This window comes from Temnothorax curvispinosus, unplaced genomic scaffold (assembly GCF_003070985.1).
Source record: "Temnothorax curvispinosus isolate PA1 unplaced genomic scaffold, ASM307098v1 QBEX01005011.1, whole genome shotgun sequence".
Classification (NCBI taxonomy): Eukaryota; Metazoa; Arthropoda; class Insecta; order Hymenoptera; family Formicidae; genus Temnothorax; species Temnothorax curvispinosus.
The window spans coordinates 1,100,808-1,120,416 of NW_020214791.1; the positions used below are offsets into that span (position 1 = coordinate 1,100,808).

At 45.8% G+C, this 19,609-nt stretch overlaps 1 protein-coding gene across 7 annotated transcripts in view; it reads right to left on the reverse strand.

Moving 5' to 3' along the window:
• Window positions 1-19,609, reverse strand: part of LOC112454350 (teneurin-m) — a 516,441-nt gene that overhangs the window by 11,287 nt on the left and 485,545 nt on the right. For 4 of the 7 annotated variants that reach the window (XM_025015680.1, XM_025015681.1, XM_025015684.1 and 1 more), the window contains 9 exons: window positions 15,498-15,680; window positions 10,410-10,494; window positions 8,475-8,638; window positions 5,418-8,150; window positions 4,352-4,641; window positions 3,934-4,180; window positions 2,753-3,127; window positions 1,741-2,076; window positions 1,226-1,433 (listed from right to left, as the gene is read on the reverse strand). In XM_025015680.1, coding sequence (XP_024871448.1) covers window positions 1,226-1,433; window positions 1,741-2,076; window positions 2,753-3,127; window positions 3,934-4,180; window positions 4,352-4,641; window positions 5,418-8,150; window positions 8,475-8,638; window positions 10,410-10,494; window positions 15,498-15,680 — 4,621 coding nt within the window. The remainder of the gene's footprint in view (window positions 1-1,225; window positions 1,434-1,740; window positions 2,077-2,752; window positions 3,128-3,933; window positions 4,181-4,351; window positions 4,642-5,417; window positions 8,151-8,474; window positions 8,639-10,409; window positions 10,495-15,497; window positions 15,681-19,609) is intronic. The other 3 variants (XM_025015686.1, XM_025015685.1, XM_025015682.1) reach the window with 3 other exon arrangements.

Below are 19,609 nucleotides of genomic sequence, written 5' to 3' on the forward strand. Positions count from 1 at the left end.
TACATTCACGCAAGCTCCACTCGGACGGACATGAGAAAGAGAGAAAGAGAAAGTATCGAAAGAACGGGGGGGGGGGTTGGATTGATATATATCGATAGATAGATCGTAAGGGACTGTGATCGGAATAGACAGAGAAAGAGAATGAAAGAGAGAAAGAGAAATAGATTGATGGAGACGAGGGCCGGGGGGGAGGCTTAATGCAGGGCACACGCTCGCGCACACGTACGTACAAAACATATGTAGAAAACTGTTGGGATGTGATTTCACACGGGTCACAACAACGCAGATATAATATATTGAAATCTATGTATATGCATCCTCGTGTCTGTACTGTTCGGTAATACATGTGTATTGAGAGAGAGATGTACAGGGGTATGCGTGTATCTTGTAATATGCGCGCAGAGGCAGCTAAAAGATTACCGGGTCCCTGCGAGAGAGAGCTGGGACCCTATTCTCTGTGTGCGCGCTTCTTCCCGCTTAGTTAAAAATAGAGATCGATCGGCTTTGCTCGACTAATCTTTCAACCGATTCAGTTCCCGGCTCGAGTCAAAGGGACCGTACATATATTCGTATTATTAATAACCTTTAGTCGTCCCGTCAAGCATGCAACTTTCTCGACCTTCGCGATTCACGCTTTACACAGGCTCACCCCCACCCCCCATGCACTTCCTTTGCCATACGGATCCTTTGCCTAATTTGAAATACATGTGACCTTAATTAACGATGTCGAGGCACTAATAGTTTCCGAGCTGTAAGCTGTTGAAAATCTGGGAAATCTTGGAAGCTTTAAGAATCAAATTAAATAATAAAATCTTATTTCCTCACTCGCGAGAATGTCTTCAGTGAAATTTACGTCAATCAAAATTTTATTTAAAATTTAGTCGCCATAAAGAAATTCTTGAAAAATAGCGCTCAATAAAATTAATTTTATATTGTTCAAGAAATCCATATGCAAAAGAAAATGTGGCGAACTTTGTGTGATACCTTGTGTAGCGTCAATGTGTGTTCCTATTTAATGCTGCCATTCTCTCGTGATCGCGCATGTGTTGAGATTCCTATTTCATTTCTTTACTCAGAGACACGCAGACTGTAGACGCAACATCGACATCGGGACGGACAATTTTCGCTAACGATTTCAACGCGCTGACGACGAGGATCATGACGACGACATTGGTCGCAAGGACGAGAGGGGAAAGTCTCGCGCGACGATAGACGGCGAACTTACCTCTCGTTGAAGGTCTCCTGACGAGCGTAGTTCTGCAGACTGCCCTCGTCGATTAGGAACTTCATTCTCTCGAAGAAGGATGCGGTGATGGCGGGCGGTTGTTTCCGTAGTAATATATCGATTGGCTTAGGAGCTGAAACGCACAGCTGGCTGCTGCGGCATATATGATTGGAGCAACATTCCGGGTCGGCGCAATCAATGAGACCATCTAAAAGATACATTATTTTTCATTAAAGTCGCAAGAAAAAGATATACACTTACTGATGACAGCCTCGGGCGGTTGCTTAATTTTGAACAAATATTCTAACTATAAATACTATTTAAACAAATACAAGAGTATCTAAAATTCCAATTTGCATTATCTCTTTTAGCCTTCAGTTCATTTTTTCTATCGTTTAACTTTAAATTTAATTAGATTATATTTACGAAATATTATACAAGAATAATAATCAAGTTTCTCTTTTACGTATTAAATTAATGTAAGAAAAAAATGAAACAATGTTTAAACGCTGTACCTTTATCGTTGTCTCGTCCGTCGTTACAATTCTGTTCTAGAAGCACGCTACAATCCTTGCCGTCCCAGCCGTTATAGCACTGACACTCCCACTGCGCGTCGTTCGACACCCTGCACTGTCCGTGGCCGGAACAGGAATTCGGACAGCCCTCCATCGTGCAGTGTTTTCCGTTCCATCCGGTGACGCATAGACACGTGCCATTCTTGCATTGTCCGTGCTCGTTGCAGCGAGGATCGCATTGCTTCAGATTGCACAGCTCGCCGGACCAGCCTGGCAAGCAGTCGCAGGCGTTGTCCACGCAGTGCCCGTGAGGCCCGCAATCAAGATCGCACAGTTCTGAAACACGAAGCGAGAGGCTTAAAACGATTGTTCGAAGTGCATGGAATAATACGGAAGTATGTTAGTCCAAGCGGACACTCAGAAGCAAAGCGATGATCGTTCGACAAGTAAATAAAAAGAGAAGGGGTGGGGTCTAGAAAAGTGAACAGTTAATCGGGAGAGTTTCGTAAAAATTACTTCGCAAGTTCTGTCACCATCCAAAAAAAACCTGGAAACATAGGAATCGTCAATTCACCGAAAGTAGAATCGATACTCTTAACCCAATTCCATATCGCGTTTACTTCGCTGATTTTAAATGTTACAGGTCGACATAGACATCTATCCAGTGTGCTAATTTCGTCCAGCTTGCTAGCTCTTAAAATAAATTTATAAACGCATAAATGTCAAAAGATAAAATGAGTCGGTTTAAAATGCCTTCAAAAAGACCAATTACAAAAAAAAAACCAATAAAAAGATACCATTTTTAAAGTATTGTAGAAAAAAAACTAACAAAAACTGTCTTTTAATTTTTAATCTTTTCTCCCATATATTTAATTCTACTATACAATACAGCTAACTACTCTATTTTTAATCTTTATAAACTGAAAAATGACATATTCATATGTCATTTTTACTTCTTGTTCGATGTACGATATTCTGAAATATAATTATGTTCGCTCATTCATCCACTTACCTTTCGAGCAATCATCACCGGACCACATGGGCTCGCAGAGGCAGGTCTGGGTCTCCAGATCGAAATTCCCGTGACCGCTGCAGTCCGGCAGGCACTGCAGTGCCTCTTTATCCATTTGACTGCAGTCGGCTCCTTTCCAGCCCTTTTTACAGATGCACGTTCCCTCGGCGCAGAAACCGTGGCCCGAGCAAGTCGGATGTGGACAGTCGACCTCTTCGCAGTACTTCCCCTTGTAGCCGCGTACACAGTTGCACTTGCCGTTGGTGCAATGCCCGTGACCGTTGCAGTCGGGCACTTCGCACTCGTCGTGTCGCAGGGAGCACTCTTTGCCCTTCCAGCCGGGATTGCATTGGCACTCGCCGTTTATGTACTCGCCTAAATCGAAACGACGGGATTACTTATTTGTTGACGGGACGCGAACGAGAATTATTTATGCGCACAAAACTCGCAAATTTGATTTCGGACGGAGACTTTCAAGGATTAAAGCTCCCGATAAGACGCAATTGTCGCCGTAACTGATCGACATAGAAAATATTTGTATTTCAATTGATTGGGTCCCCAGAAATTACAAGAGTGTATTAATGTACTTCTCTTGAAAAATAAGTTACTATATTTTATTCACAGTAAATAAACACAACTGCGTATCGCTTCGCGAGTGCACTGAGGGAGAAACTGGTGTACCAAGCACCCAGGAAATTAACATGTATCGCGAGTATTTGCAAAAGTGCAATACTGAAACGAGTGAAACGTAATCGGCTTTGATTTCTATTTAAAAGAAATCAATAAACGAAGCCGCGCGGAACTTGGTTTTTTTAATCGGTTAAAAAACCTACCAATCGTTATTTCTTTCTATTTCAATAGGATTTTAATCAAACCCGTAACCAATAACCGATTTTTGAAGTTTATTAAAATTCCAATACGGATTTCAATTTAATGTTATTTTAATCAAACGGTTGAATCCTATTATCAGATTTCTCAATATTTTTATAGTAATAATTTTATATATATATAATAATACATATGCATGCGGATATATAGTATATAAAACAATATAACAAAAATATATCAAAATAAATATAAATTATTGTAAAACCGATATTTACACGATTAAAACAAACAAAAGGCGATTAACGATTAACTTTTACCCGGGAATATTTTTTTACCAGGTAAGACAAGCTCACCTCTTTGACTGCAAAGAACGGGACAGACACTCTCGCTGCAGTCTTCGCCACCGAAACCAGGATTGCACTGGCAATGGCCGAGAAGACACTCGCCCTTGCCGCTACAACCGTTTGGGCAGTTATGCGTCATATCCTCGGCGATTACGGCGATGAACGAGACTTCATGAGGATCTCCGTCGTCGTTATAAAGCGAAAGAAACCAATGTCCCGGCTCCATATACTGGGTTACCTCCTTCTTAATCGAAGGCTGTGAAAGTCATCGGAAATTGGAATTAAACTGTCACCACTTGATCACGTATACATGCGTATTCGTCGTCGAGCGGGAGAATAAAAAAAGGAAAAAAAAAGACATTCTCTAGCCGAGATTATCGGCATATTACGCGAGAAAGTGAAATAAAAATGGGGTAGCGGCACATACAATAACACTAACATGGGACGCCCTGGTGGTCCGAGCCTTGAAGCCGCTGAGAACTTCCAGTAGATCGTACTGCGTGTGCGTGGGCAGCGCGTTCCTCCTCGCGTACACGCCGATGCTCGCACCACGCGGGATGTTGTAGTCGAAGCGAACGTAGGCGGCCTCCGATTGGTAAAACTGCATGTTCCAGTAGCCGTACGGCGGTATCTCCTTGCTGAGCTTCTGTCCTAAACCGACCTGAGCGAAGGTCGTTCCGTCAGGCGGGAAGGACCTCGCCGGGAAGGTTCGCGCACCTACGGACGCGAAGTCGCAATCAGAAGCATGTACACGACTGAGGAAGCTCGAGTTTCCGTTGGATAATGTAAGTCGAGATCGTCATTAGTAATTTTAGTATAATTAATTGCGTAATCCAACTACCAAAAAGTGACTGCCTAGACTGCAACTTGTACCGAACAGCTGGCTTTAAAAGGAAAAGAGCAAAATTGGCGTTAAGTTACACAGCATCGAGATTACATTATCCGACAGACGTAAGAATTCACTCTTGAAATATTCTCAAGTCTAGGCATGGATGCTTATGCATGTTGGTTTCGTGAGCGTTATATCTTTTCTTTTATACATTTTATTTTTAAACGGATCGATTAATTTTAGTATCAGTTATTTCACAATTAATGGAACCGCGGTGAAAATTATTTTTCTTTTGAAAACGCACTTTTGTGCATCAACAATAACTGTTACAACCGCCAACAATTAATTCGGGACATTCCGTGCAGGAATTGATTAAGGAATTCATACTGGTGACTTAAAACTACATCACCGTTATAATCTACGTAAATTACACTACCCACTACCACAAAACACATTACAATGACTACAACAGTACAGGCAAATCAGCGTAAACTCGCTTTTGACCAGTCCACGAGTAAAACAACAAGCGAAGAATTGAGCATCAGCATCAGCGAAGACGGAAAACACAGAAAGTAGAAGTATCAGAATATAGAAGAGAATAGAAGAGAAGTGATTCAGGAAGAAAAGATCAAAGATCAGAGAAAGAGAGAAAACGGGGCCTCACCTTCGAGAATCAGTATAGTGGGTTCTGGGGGTAGCGGAGTGCTCCCAGAGCAAGGCCACGCATCAGTGCTTACTTCCGGCTCGTAAGTCGACGCGGAAGTATCGTTGATTGACTCGCCACTCACCGCGGTGTCGTCTGTCGACGAAGGATAATAGTCCTCGGTAGTGGAGGTCGCGTCAGGCCTTACCGAATCTTTCACGGATGACTCTCCGTCCCTCTTATCCGTCAGTCTCTCCCCCGGCTCCTCGGGGGAATTCTCGGCTAACAGAGTGGAGTTAATGCTCTCGAGCTGCTCCTGCTCGAGGTCGTCGTCGATCGCTGAAAAGTTGTCCCACTCGTCAGAGGATGAGCCCATGCAGGGGCAGGAGCACTCGCACTCGCCGCCGGCCCAGATCGGCGCCGGCGGCGAGGCAGGTGGCTGCGGCGGTGGCGGTAATCGCGTATCGATCGCGTCAATCGATTCTTCGTCGTTAGCTGGGATTTTTTTCATGCTTGCTGCGGATGGCTCCGATAGCCGCTCGGCCGTGCGCACCTGCACCTGATCGACGCTATTCCCGGATGAATGGCTAATCGCGCCGCTTTCCGTCGGCACCGACACCGACAGGACGTACAGCGGCCTCGAGGAAACGGCGGACGAGTCTTCGGTGGCGATCGTTACGTTTATGAGCACTCGATGCGATGACGATGAGAATGAGGACGATGAAGAGGGCGAGGACAACGGCTGCGAATGACCGTCGCGGTATACAGGTACCTCTACGATCTGCACGCGTTGGGTCATCGGATGGATGGACCAAGGGGACCCGGGTGATGCGTTGCCCGATGAATCATGCACCGTTTCATGCACGGGAGGTTTCATGTCCGCTGGAGGGGAGTTATAATTAGTCTTAATCGATGGGAAATTTTCAACGGATTCTTCAGCATCGATGGACGCCTCGTGGAACTGTTCTTTAAACTGCCGAAGAAACTCTTCGTCGCTCTTTTCTCTCACGACGATCTGTGGATCGTTTTTATTCCGATCCTGTCGAAGAGCGGCGTTCATCTTTACATCGTTGTTGAGACTCACGGATTCGGATGATTTAACAGGGCGTTCCGCTTTTGCGGTTTCAACGGGTTGTTTCTTGTGATGAAGGTTGACGATCTCCACCTCGTCCTGCCCGTAGCTGTAAATCGGGACGGGATAGTCTCGTTGCAGTTCCTCAGATTGCTCGGAAGTTCTAGTTATATTGGATGAGGTCTCGGATTCGGAAGAGGTAAATTCTCTGGAGAGCTCCCGCGTTTCTTTTACGATGCTGGATGTCTGGGATTCTACCGATTTCGCGGTAATATTTATCGTCTTTGAGATACCGTCGCTTTTTGCAGAAGTGACCAACCTCTCATTTTCATCCGAGCTAATTTTTTCCTCAGACACGTCTTCGCGATCTTCGGCAACCTCGATTACGTCTTCCACAGGTTCCTCGACGTTCTCATCCTTATTCGGTAGAGCATTAAGCGCTGTTTCATTATCTACGCTCATACTAGGCGAAACTGTGACAGCATCTACTTTTTTCTGATCCATTTCTACGGGAACTAATTTTTCGCTTGAATTACTTACGTCCGATTGTTGGCTCTCCGTTAGTTCCTTCGAGTGTATTTCTGTTACGGTCGTTGGCTCTACAGTGCCATCGTCTATATTATCACTGTAATCGACGGGGAAAACGTTACTGCCATTTTCTGCAATTCCGCCGACTACTTGGCCGTAGTCGGTGCTATCTGCGCCAAGTTTCGCGGACTCCGCGCCGGATGCAGACGTCGTAGCCCCGGTGCCGTCGGTGCTGCTTTCGGCAATGTCCGAACTTTCGGACGTGCCGGCGTTATCGGTATCGCGGACGAAATCCGCGAAGTCATCGCGGCTGAGTTTCGCCATCGGGACTTTCGAGGCGGCGTGCACCTCTTGATGCCGTGTCTCGGCGACGACGTCGATACCGTCGACGGCCGGGAACTTCGGGGTGCGTCCCGAGGAAGTGTCTTGCGGCGGTGATCGCGGGGTCGTGCCGGACGTCTCGTTACGGGGCGATTGGCGAACGAAAGTTAACGCGAGAGAATTGCCAGAACCGACAGAGACAGAGGACGAAGAGGCGAGATGATCGACAGCGACAGTGGTATGAGTCGAACGATCGTACGAGTAGTTAGTAGCGGTAGAAGAGACATTCACGACAAGCTGTACCGTCCGCGAGGAAGCCGTTGATCCCGGTGACTCCGGCGGCACGTCCTCGGCGTTCACGGCAGCTGCTTCGCTCGAGCGGTCGATGGCTCCTCTCACCGGATTCCGACCGTCCGCATGCTCCGGATCATGCACAACCTTACCAGGAGACTCCTCCTCATGCAACGGGACTGACCGCTGCCCGGACCCCGAGGTCTCCGCCTCGGCGAGAGCGGCCGGGGTCAAGGGCAGCTCCTCGGGGTCACGAGGGGGTGGTGGCGCGACAGTTTGGTGCAACGCATGCTCGTTAAACGTGTCCCTACGTTTGCGGCTGTATACGACAACACCATCTAGCAACATGCTATCCGACGTGCTAATACTACCTCCTGACGACGACTGCTGCCGCGTCCTGCCGCTCGACTGCGACGACGTCGACGTGGACGATGTGGACGTCTTGTTCGTCTCGCCCGAAGACGGCTTGGCGTCGGTGTTCTCGCCCACCAGGACCGTGCACGCCTTCGTGCCTTGGTACGACCAGTTCACTAAATTCGACGCTTAATAAGGGATCAATTAGGATTGGATGTAGTGTTAGTTTATCAAACATTACGCTACGTTATTTTTCACGTTACGCCATATCGCTTCAAGATTAAATTTCACCCGCGAAAATTAAAAAATGATCTAAAATATCTGATAGATAACGACGCGTTCAAGAAACTTTTGCTTTTTAGAAACGTCTCTCAGATATCCGTTGCTTAAGAGCAACGTGTTTAAACAGAGCTGTTAAATCTCTAACTCAAAATTACGCGCGCTCGATGTAAAAGACAGATATTTCGTAGAGCAAAGAAAGATCGCTCGGAATGCAATATGCGAATAATTACCTGCGACGTAGGTTAATGCCGCGGTCAAGCAGAGCGAGAGCATAATTACTACTATGGCAATTAGTTTCCAGCTGCACCAATCGATTCCCTTGCGGAAATGACAGCGGATGCTTTGTCTCCTCATCGGGATCATCGACGGGGCGTGCCCGTAAGGTAAAGGTACTCTGAAAACCGATGAAGGTCGATTTGTAGCCAGCCGCATGTAAATTCCCGTCACGACGGTAGCGGATCCCGCTGAACACGCGCATTATCCCCCCCCCCCCATCGCTCATTAGCGGTCAGAGATTAATCTTTATCCCCCCGCCGTTTTATCCGAAAAGTTAGATAGCCGTCCGTATACCCGAACCCGCCGTTACACGGCGTAATTTCTCGATGCGCCGCCATTGTAATTAGAGAAACACCGCCGTGGAATTCGGCACCTCGGTACAATTTTCAGGCACGTTCGCGGCCGAACTCTCGGAGTTTCGGTACAGCGTGGAGTTTCGTCCCTCTTTCTCCCGCTCTCTCCCTCGTGACGTTCGAGAAACTCGTAATGTATTCTCGCTCGTTACATACCTCCGTGGAAAAGTGGCAGCCCTCGAGTGTGTTTGTATTGAACGTTGCCGCCGCCGCGTCGTGCCGCCGTTTCCAAGTAACTCACAAATGTCTAACCAAAATATTTAAACTCAACCGTCGGATTCTGAAGCGTGAGCGGGAAAGCGCGTTTGCTTTCGTTGCACCGCGTGATAATGAAAAAAACGTGAACCAAGCGGCGTCTACCAGGGCGTCCTCTCTCCCGCTTGTTGATTCTACGCGGATTGGACGCGCATTTTTTTTCTATCGCGCAAACCAAATAAAAGCGGACGATTTGGAGTTTCCCCGAGTGAAACTTCCGGCCTCTGAATTCCCCATTTTGCAGCCCCCCGAATGTCGAAATGTTTAACCGAATGTTTGACTTATTCGTTACAAAGTTTCAATATTGAAATATCCTACGTTTTTGAACGTTAAGCCCTTCGCTTTTATCACATTTACATTTTCAGGATATTCCGTTTTGTTTTGATTTTTAATAAATATAAGTGAAATATTAATTTTATCCGAATAAAAAAGAATATTGGATCATGCCGTTTCTCGTATAATTTTACTATTTCCGTAAAACGTCAAAAAATTTCACGATGTACAAATTAATGCAAGTACAAACGAATCACATTGCGCACTCGCCGGATCGGCCGAGAATTAGCATTGGCTATTATCAAATTAGTTTTCTCATTTCGTATTACTTCAATATCGTTCTATTCAATCTCTTAAAAATGACTCGCTCAACTTTCGAGCCGGGGCGTTAATGCCATTTAGCAAATTTGCATACCGTAAAAGCGGAGAAACTCGAATCTCCGTTCGCTCCCAGGGTGGCGCGTTATCAAATTCCATTCTCCTCTCTTTCTCTCTCCCCGCGGCCGAAGGAAGTTCGTTTACCGGCTTCGTAAACACGATGTGAAATCTCTCTCGCGGTAGCAGACGTTTTGCAAGTTTTCGACGGCGCGCTCTTCTCTGTGGATCTGCGGCGAATGGCGAATGGTCCTTATAAGAACCGTAAGAACCCGTAAGACCGACGATTTTCCACAGGGCGGACGTCACGAGCGTAGGCGAGAGACGCACGCTTTCTTGAGGTACGACAATCCACGCTCAAACATTGACTCATTGTGCCGCGAGTCGACTGCATGAATGGATGATTCATGAGGATCTCTCGAGTGGCACGAAGAAAGAAGCGGCGGAACAGAAGTCGGCCCGCGCGGCCCTGTATTCGTTTAGCCTCGATCATGTGTCGGTTTTCGGAACACGAATTTTCTCTGCACGGTATACCACGACGACGACGGTCCAATTCATTCACCATCGAGGACACCTCGCCGCCACGGCGGGGGGAGGGAAAAAGTATTGTGCGAGTGCGGTAAACGGTCTTACCTGTCCATGTTGTTCTGCAGCTCCACCTTTATTGGACTGTTCCCCGTGGACTGATTCTTGTTGTTGTATTCATTCTTCGGTATCTCTGCAAAAGAGAAGAGAAAACAGAGAATGAAGACAGTTTGTTATATTCGCGTCTGACAGATCGGCGAAATTTCTCGTGGGAAACAACGTGGGCGCCCCCGTCAAGGTTTTTCCCCCCGCCCGTCCAAAATGTAAATGCAATTCAGCGCGATGTAGTTTACATTTTACGTAATGCATACGAAATCGTATTATACAGGAAGCGTCATAATATACGCGGAAAATTGGCGGTAAGATAGCTTTTTCGACGAGCTCGCGCACACTTGGCGCCTCCGAGAGGGGCATTATTCCTCAATTTTTAAAGTTGCGCGCACGGGATTAGCCGCCGCGTCGCGGCTCTATCAAGTTAACTGATTTACCGAGGTAAATGATATCGTTAGAGCCGCTAATAGACAGCACGTATTACGTTTTGACGTGGGATCTCTATCGGTTTTGACGGGGCTAAAAATGACCGCCGTCAATCCGTCGTCGGGATAATCACGCCCCCTCGCTTACGTTTACCCTCGCGCCGGCCATTTCCGATTACGCGCGGAACGTGTAATTAGGAGCGCTCGAGCGCGGAGGCTGGTGAGCGCGCGAGGCGTGGCCGACCGTTAAATAAATTACGACAGCGTGTCGATTCTTCATTTTCAACGGCGCGGCGAGGCTTTTCCCCCCGGTGAACGACCAGACGCGATTCTTTGTGATGCCAGACGCGAACGTCTTTCCACTCACGCGCGTTTCCCCACACGCGTGAGGCGGTCGCGGGGCTCTTGTTGAATCGATAAGTATATGATTCATCGCGGTTTCGACTTGAATTTCAAGCAACCGCGCGAAGGGAAGCCTGCGTATAGGTATGCGTTCTCGAGTCTTAGAAAACCGTCGAGGATTTTGTGTAAAGACGAGGAGAAATCGTAGGAAAAAAAGGGGCTTCTATTCAAAAAGCGGCTAATTTGGTAGTATAATGCATTGGAAATCGTGACTTTTTTCTTTTGTCGTCTTTCAAGATCTCCGGAAGGTATGATCTCGGAAATCGAGGCGGTATACATCCTGTATACGCGATTCCGCATCGGCATATTTGACGGACGATGGTGAACGTCGTGATGACTGGATGATTAGTGGTGGATGGCGGTGGTCTGAGGGATCACACTCTCGCAACAATATGCACGAGTGGTATTAACGCGTTAATCCTCAACCGAGGGAACCTCGAGCACACAAGTTTCGGGCATGGAATAGCGGAGTAACACGAATTCTATTACGTTTCTCGCGATACCCTACTGAAATATTAGAGTTAATATTAGCCGCGATAAAATAGCTCGTTCGCAAAACGCGCACTTTTATATTCATTCGCGATTAAAATAATAATTATAAAAAAAAGTACAACATTCATAGTCAGCGGAAAATATCGCGGAAAAAAATCAGAATTACATATTTAAATCCAGGTATAATAACTAATAAAATAGAAATAAGCACGTTGAAATGTATTTACATTTGAAACAAGCTGTGAATTAATTTTGGAAGTTTAACTCGAGTACTTCTCTCTCTCTCTCTCTCTCTCTCTCGGTCTCTCCGCGCGTCGAGATACGGTCGCGCGTGGTAGCGCGGTGCGCATTTAAAACGCAGTGCTCCAGCGTTTTGAATATTAATGAGCCACTTTACACGTTTACGCGCGCAAGCGGCATTCGAGTTCGAGCTTTGTTGTTCTTGACACTTAGCCCGTCTCGAGTCCGCTTCACGAAACCCCTTTTTCGAGACGCGCTCGATACGAGGAGCGAGCGAGGCAGAGTTTGGTTGCTTCAGCGCCCCTTCGTCTTCTTATGGAAAGCTCGCCCAACTCTAATGTTCGCCCGCACCTTTAGGCATACCTGGGCGAAACGGTAAAACGCGGGCGTGGGAAGAGAAGAGGGCCCCAGAGCCGAAGCTGCTGACCCCACCACCGCTAATTGTAGGTGTTGGCGCTCCGGCCCCGAAATCCGGTGATTATGCCATTTAGGCAGATATCGGTGATTACGGTGATTTTCGGGGATACTCGGGCTCTACCCGGAGGGTGTCTTTCTCATTTTTATTTTCCTCCGGGGTGCTTAGGCGCACGAGACGGCGACCTCCATCGCCCGGAATCGAATTAAAGGGGAATGTCTGCTAATCGGCGGTTCGCTGGCGAGAATCCATTCTAATTGGCGACCCGCCAGGTGATTTACCGCCGATGATGCGCTCGCGAGAGGCATCCTTACGCGAAGAATAGCTTTGACGAAGGGTTGAACGTGAGTACGCATCGAATTGGAGCCGTGTTGGCCGTGTCAAATCATTTAAAGGACTAGAATCCCGGTTGCGCGATAATATTGAGCTATATATTTCAAGTCGAGAGCTGCAAGATAATTTTTCTCGAACGAAAAATATACGAAAAGAATTTAGCAAAAATATCTAGTATTAGAGGCAGCGAAATGTAAATATTTTGTTTTCAAAAAAATTTTAACTAAGTATTTCACGAATTAAAATGCTTCTCTTTCATTATACGTACCGTTGCAATTTGCGATCATAAGAAATCCCGCAGTAAACTTTTAGACACAGAGGAGTTCAATTTATTAGGTGCACACAAGTATTGTCCAGGTAACGTAGTCCTTTTGGCACATAAATATGTTTCTCACTTTACACACCAATCACGCAGCTCATAATTATAACAGAAAAACGAGTTTAGAGGTTACTTTAGGTAGACTCAAACGAAAAAAAAAAAAAAAAAAAAAAAAAACGAGAGCAAATTCACTGCGTGAGCAAGTGACTCTTAGGAAGGAAGATCTCGACTGTGGACTTAAGCATTATGCAGACGACCATAAGCGTCAGGCGGTGTCATAACCGGGCAGTCAATAAGACGAAGGATCGTAAGGCTCGTAAATCACCGTTCGACCTATCCCACGGATTTTAGAGAGAAACCTTTGAAGCGAGCCACGTTTGCTTTAGAAAAACATCAGGGTGCACAGAGACGCATCGGTGGAAAAGTCAACCCCGGCGCTCGACCATGGAATTTGAAAAATCTTTACGACGAGCCGAACAAGAGAAAGGAGCGTGTCACCGGGTGCCCGAGTATTTGTGCCGGACACTTCCCGAGTCGCCGAGTGGACCGGGGGAGACTTTATACGTAGAAAAGCTTAGGTTTCGCCGTTGTTTTCTCTGTAGTCGATACCACGCGTCGGTGGAGTACCTCGGAAAAATGTCGCCGCAAGGCGCCCTTTTCTTTCCGCGAGTACGCTCGGTGGCGTGGGTATGGCAAAGGACAAGTGAAACCGTCAAGGGATTTGTCCTTCGCCGTCGCTCAGGGTTCGTGTTTCGCCCATTGTTCTCCATATGGATATATATCGCTCATTTATCTTCGTGCAATTTCTAAAAAGTCAAGTTAAATTTTAACTATAATATCGCGGCCGATATTACCTATATTAAAATAATTGGCTCAAACAATAATTTGATCAAACAACTCGCGACGTCACAATTCCAATGTTCGCGATCTCTGTTGCTTTTTTTATTACTTCCTCTCGTATAGTTACTGCTATCTACTAGTGCTGAGCATTTGTAACATCTCTTTTTTATTCTGTTGAAAAGTTACCACCGGTATACAATGTTATTTCATGTTACGATCCTTTAAATTAGATTTGTAATTAATTTGCCTATGCGGGCGTAAGTTTGAAGAACTCGCGAAAGACTAAGTTGGCAAGCCGACTCGTACCAATTCGCTCTCCGCGCAGACCAATCTGCGGCGACTAAATTTTGAGAATCGTTCGGCTTGTTAGAGTCAAGTTAGTCTCGAGGCTACTCCAACAAGTCTCGACTTTTATTTCGAACTTTTATTTCACGAGAAACCGCGTTTTCTCACGCGCAACACGCGCATCGCCGGCGTTGTCACGTGCCTTGCTTTCCCAAGATAAAGCGGAGGGATATCTCTGGAATCCTTCGGCAAACAGACGAAGGCGTATACGAAAAGTTTGTTGAAAAAAAGGAAAAATTTCGGATAACGTAACGCGACTTTCAAGCCAAGTCTTAAAAAAAAAAACCTGGGGACGATAAGATGCGTCGAGTACAAAAAGAAGTTAAAAAAATTATCGACACTCCTCCCTTCGGCTGATCTTCTCATTGGTTACCACTGATTACGATGTATACCCTCGTCAAAGATGTCACCCGCCGTCGTCCTTTGCTTAAGCCTTCTTTCGACGGCTTGGCGCAAACATCGCCGACATTATCGGGGGGGACACACCCCACCGAGACCACAACAGGATACTTGTTCTCGCGCGAAGGCGCGTTTTTCTCCCTAACAAATATTTATCCGTATTTACGTTGATATATGTATATTTGTTTGTTAATCACGTGATACTATTAAAAGCATTGGAGTTTCATATTTGTATCCTCGCGGAGATAAATCGATGCTTTAGAGAGATACGAGAGAACGAGGACAGCTACGGAAATAGTCTCTTTCATTTCGTGATGCGACTACCTGACCAGATGTGTGCGCGGGTATGTGAGTGAGCGAATGTATATGAGAAAGAGAGAGAAGGAGGGAGAGAGAGAAAAAGAAAAACAAATTCTCGGACCAATATTCTTTAATTAAGATAATGGTGATCGCGAATCTTTTGACGGAGATGAAAGGGAAAATGTACGGAGTATTATTAAAACTATCATCTATAAATTCTTTGACCAATCTTGTACAATGGATAATTTTCCTAACAAAAGATACAAAGATCGATAATTCTCGAGCTATAGACACATCAAGACAAACAATTAAGAATAAGAAAAGTTCGAGCAATTCATTTTTTAACAAATGACATAACTTTACTGATCTAAATATTTTGTGTATTTAACATTTTTAAAATTGTGAAAATGCTATTGGAATTTCCGTTTCGTGTAAAACGAATCGATTTTAAATTGGCCAAAGGTACTCGTAGACGTAGGAAAAGGGGAAAGCCGTTTCCCACGTCTCTGTATGACTGCTCGCTCATTCCTTCTCTCTACTAAATCAGACTTAACGATCCCTGCCTGCGAACTCACTTGGTATATTGTAGAAGTTACCGGATGGGGTGCGTACGAGACAGGATGGCTCGAGATCGGGATCGCGTTCGTGATCGCTCGCTGCGTGACTTCCTGGCAGTCTTCCGTTGAGCCGGCTCATTGCGGGGTTACGGGGTGGCACATCAGGCGGGCCCCGTGGTGCCGAACTGTCCAACAAACACCCTGCAACAACAAAAGAAAAGGCACGCTCAGTCTGGAGATACTGGACACCCTTTAACATCTTTCTTAATTGCGCGGTATCGGGGAACAGAGTTATAAATTTCGTGGTCCAGAGATAAAAATGTCAAAAAAAAAAAAAAAAGAATCTATAAGAAACCCTTTGCCCGTGAAATTTCCCTTTTGAAAAGGCAGGCTTTTTCTGCCTTTGTATTTCGTCCTTGGTCGCTGATGTAATAAAAATAAAAATCAACCCTTGCAAATTGCCACGAGAAGGAAGATTGCAGGAGGCGAAAAGAATTATCTTCAATAAATGGCTACTGAAAATACGAGACATTCTTAAAAAATTACCTGTCTCGGAATAAAGTTAGTTCTGACGGTTGGTAAGAAAAACGGCGGGTCGACACGACGCGAGGATTCGCCTAGGATCTAGGGCGGCTGGCGGTCTCGAGGCTAATAATGCTCGCACCGAGTAATCCAGGGCAGATGGCCCCGGCCAGGGTTTTCATCTGGCGAAGGGTTGAGCCGATCTCACAGATTAGGCACAGTTCACACGCGACGCGCCAACACCGCGACTGTCGGGGGTGGATGGCAAGATGGAACACCGCTAACCCTATCCGCGAGCGATCTAGGATTTTTTAAGCCAAGATTTTTTTGAAGCCAAAGCCCCAGCAAAAGCTCGCTTTCGAGCATTGACGCAAACGCGAGGTAGCGGTGCAGATTTGCGGAGTGTCGCGGATTAAAAAGATCGTTGGGAGATATTAAAAATGGACAGCCACGATTCCTGATGCGATTCCTTGATTCGCGATGTGAGAGACCGTCACATTATTTATTTCGATATTTTCTACGAAAGCGTTAGCAGATTATAGTTAGACGCGTACTGTAATATTCAGCGGGCTTTATGCACACCGGAGGTAAACGCAAGCAGTTGCGAAGTTAAATTTCGGTCGGATAGTTTAAGCAGCGCCGTATGTACTCGCGTTTGCGTTAGAGAAATTTACTTGCGGTTTACTTTGTTCCAATATGTGATATTTCTCTAAAATATCACTTTATTTTATCGTTAGGTATTCTTCGTTAATATATTTCGAGAACAATTTAAATCTCCAGTTTTAATTTCTGACGCGTGACCGTGTACCAGTCCGATCGCTGTCATTCGAAAATAGTCGAATTCGGGCATTACGTCGGCGAAGAGTCCGAAGGGATCCGGTATGGGAATATCGGCAAGAAATTCGAGCCGCTTTTTCTGCATCGAGTGCCAGCCAATGAGGCGGATTCGTTCGTACTCTTTTTCTGATGGTCGTAACGAACGTCGCCTGATATCCTATTGAACGATAAAGGGCGCAACAGGAGGCGGCGTGAGCGGAAGAAGACAGGGGGAGTAGCGAGGGGGACCGGGCGAGCGAAAGATGAAGGAAGAGGGTGCGAGAGGAGAGCGACGAAAAAAAGAAGGAAAAAGTTTTATCCCGTGCGACGACAAAGGACTTTCTCAATCTCGTCTAATCGCGTGCTCGTCTCCCCTTCATCCTTCCTTCCACCCGTTCGCCGTAGCTACCAACTTCGATTCGTGCTTCGCTTGCGCGACCCTTTCCCCTGCCCTCCTTCCGGCCCCCACGACTTGGTTCAACCAAGAGCACTCGACCCTTTTACGACCGAACTTTCCCAGTTTCGACATTTCGCTCTTGGTCTCCCCCCCCTCCCTTTTCTCGGTGAGGAAAGCACCATTTGGCATTACTACAAATGTGCATCGGTCCATCGACGAAGGTAGAGACGCGTAAACTAGCGTAACGTTTCAAGGGCAACGGTGCCCCTTTTCCAAAAGTCAGAACCCATCTCGGAAAAACACTCCTTTTACATATATAGGTACTCAAGTTACGGCAAAACGATATTAACGGTAAAACGATACGGATACGAACGTTAACTGTGGTTACAATGGAACAAATTAATATATATCGACGTAATTAATAATAATCATATAGTAATAATATATATCCCAAATGTGAAACTCTTTTATTGTATATCTTCCTTCCCAACCCCGGATTCGTGTTCGGCGCGATCAAATATGAATCCTTATATTAATATTTCCCAACTCGAGGTGATTAAATTTTAATTAATGCAACAGTATACTGTCCAAGCTGTAGAACCAGCATGTGCGATATTAAATTTACGTATATGTAGATCTACATTAAAAAAAATATTCTCAATCAAAATGATTATCTTGGTTCTGCTGCGAAATGAGCGTCGAGAGTCGTCATAATTTTTGCTAATAGAAATTTCAGCGAAGCGGACACTATATAGTCGACAGTGCGCCTTGTCAACCGTTTCTATTATACCTGAAACTTGTTAACCCCAGAATCCGTTCGTTACGTACGAAACGTTTGCGCAACTCGAGAGCTTGAGCGCTCGACAGGAGCCGCGCCAGTCTATTCATCCTTGCCGGAGCCATCGAGGCAGAAGAGTCTGTGGCACGTCGTTATTCTTGCTAATAGATCGGCGGGAGTGGGTATTGTCCTGACACAGTTACTTGAAGGATCTCACCCCGTCGTCGTCTTCGTCGTCGCTCCTTTTCTCACCGTTTTAACAGTTTGAGCGCACGAGAAGGAGCGAGGATCTCCTCGTCGTCATCATCTTCGTCGTCGTCGTCATTCGAGGAGAATAAATAAAAACAGACCGAGGAGGACCAGGAGAGAAAGTTCGAGCATCGACAAAAGGGCACGGGATCTTGCATGCCGCTATCCAGGATGAGCATCGCGCGACAAAGGATGCGCGCACGCGGGTAGGTAGGAAGAAGCGAAGCATCCGTGAATCGAATTATGCTCGCCTGGTTTGCGCGCGACTGAATCCACATTCGTGAAGAGACCTAAGGGCGGAGGGCAACGAAAGGAACACGTCGTCACAGAGGACCCCGGGCTGAATGAGTCCCTGACCTCGAGGACCCGATGCCGCACACCCGGCCGACGTAATGGATGCGTGCCCATTGAGAGTGCGTCAAAACGCGTAACATAATATCGGGGCCCTTACGCGCAAGAGCCCATGCCTAATGGAATTTATTAGAGAAGGTACTTCTTTTTTCCGTGATCCTCAGGTACGGAGAATCCCCAACGGATCGAGCGTTCGCCGTGTAGAATCAAGAGGTTCTCCAGATCGTCAGATTGTCTTCGGATCACTGGAGGCGTTCTTTCGATATGGAAAAGCTAACTGGGACGACCGTATATGGAAAGAAAGTTAGATCTTGAGAGCAATTGATCGCTGCTCACCTTGTGCGATGTGCAATCTGATCACGTCAAACGCCTCTTCGTAGTTTTAATTCGAACATCAAAATAATAAATCTTTAAGCGATAAATCTATCTAATTTCGTTATTAATAATATTATTTCTACAGATTTTATGTGTGTCAAGTAAGTGTTATTAATTTAATATATGGATATGATGTATATGTACATATGCATATATAAAATTTGGCAACAAAACACCGTTACTTTAATTAAACGTTACTCATATGCGAGGATTAATAGCAATTTTATAATTGTACAAATATAAAATTAAAAAAATTAATGTACTAAATTAAATGACTCGTGGTGTATCGTGAATTTAAATTATGAATTTTTGTTTCTGATAAAAAGTATAGCCACCGCTATTTTTCGCCAAAAAAGTATGACTCATGTGAAACCACTCTCTGGGATAAAATGCCGTATAAAGCAACATCGTAGCAATATCCACGGAGATTTAGGAGGGGAAAGGCGGGAAAGGTGAACAAACGATTCGGGAGCCTGGTCACGTATCAAAAAGCAGAGTGGACGAATTTTGGGGTGCAGAGCGAAGAAAATGAACAAGGGTTAGTCTCGTGTCCGGATTAGCTTTCGGAGCGGAACGAATTAATACTATATCGCACGTTGGATAAAGCTGCGCATATTTCCACGTGCCAGCGGCAGTCGCGTG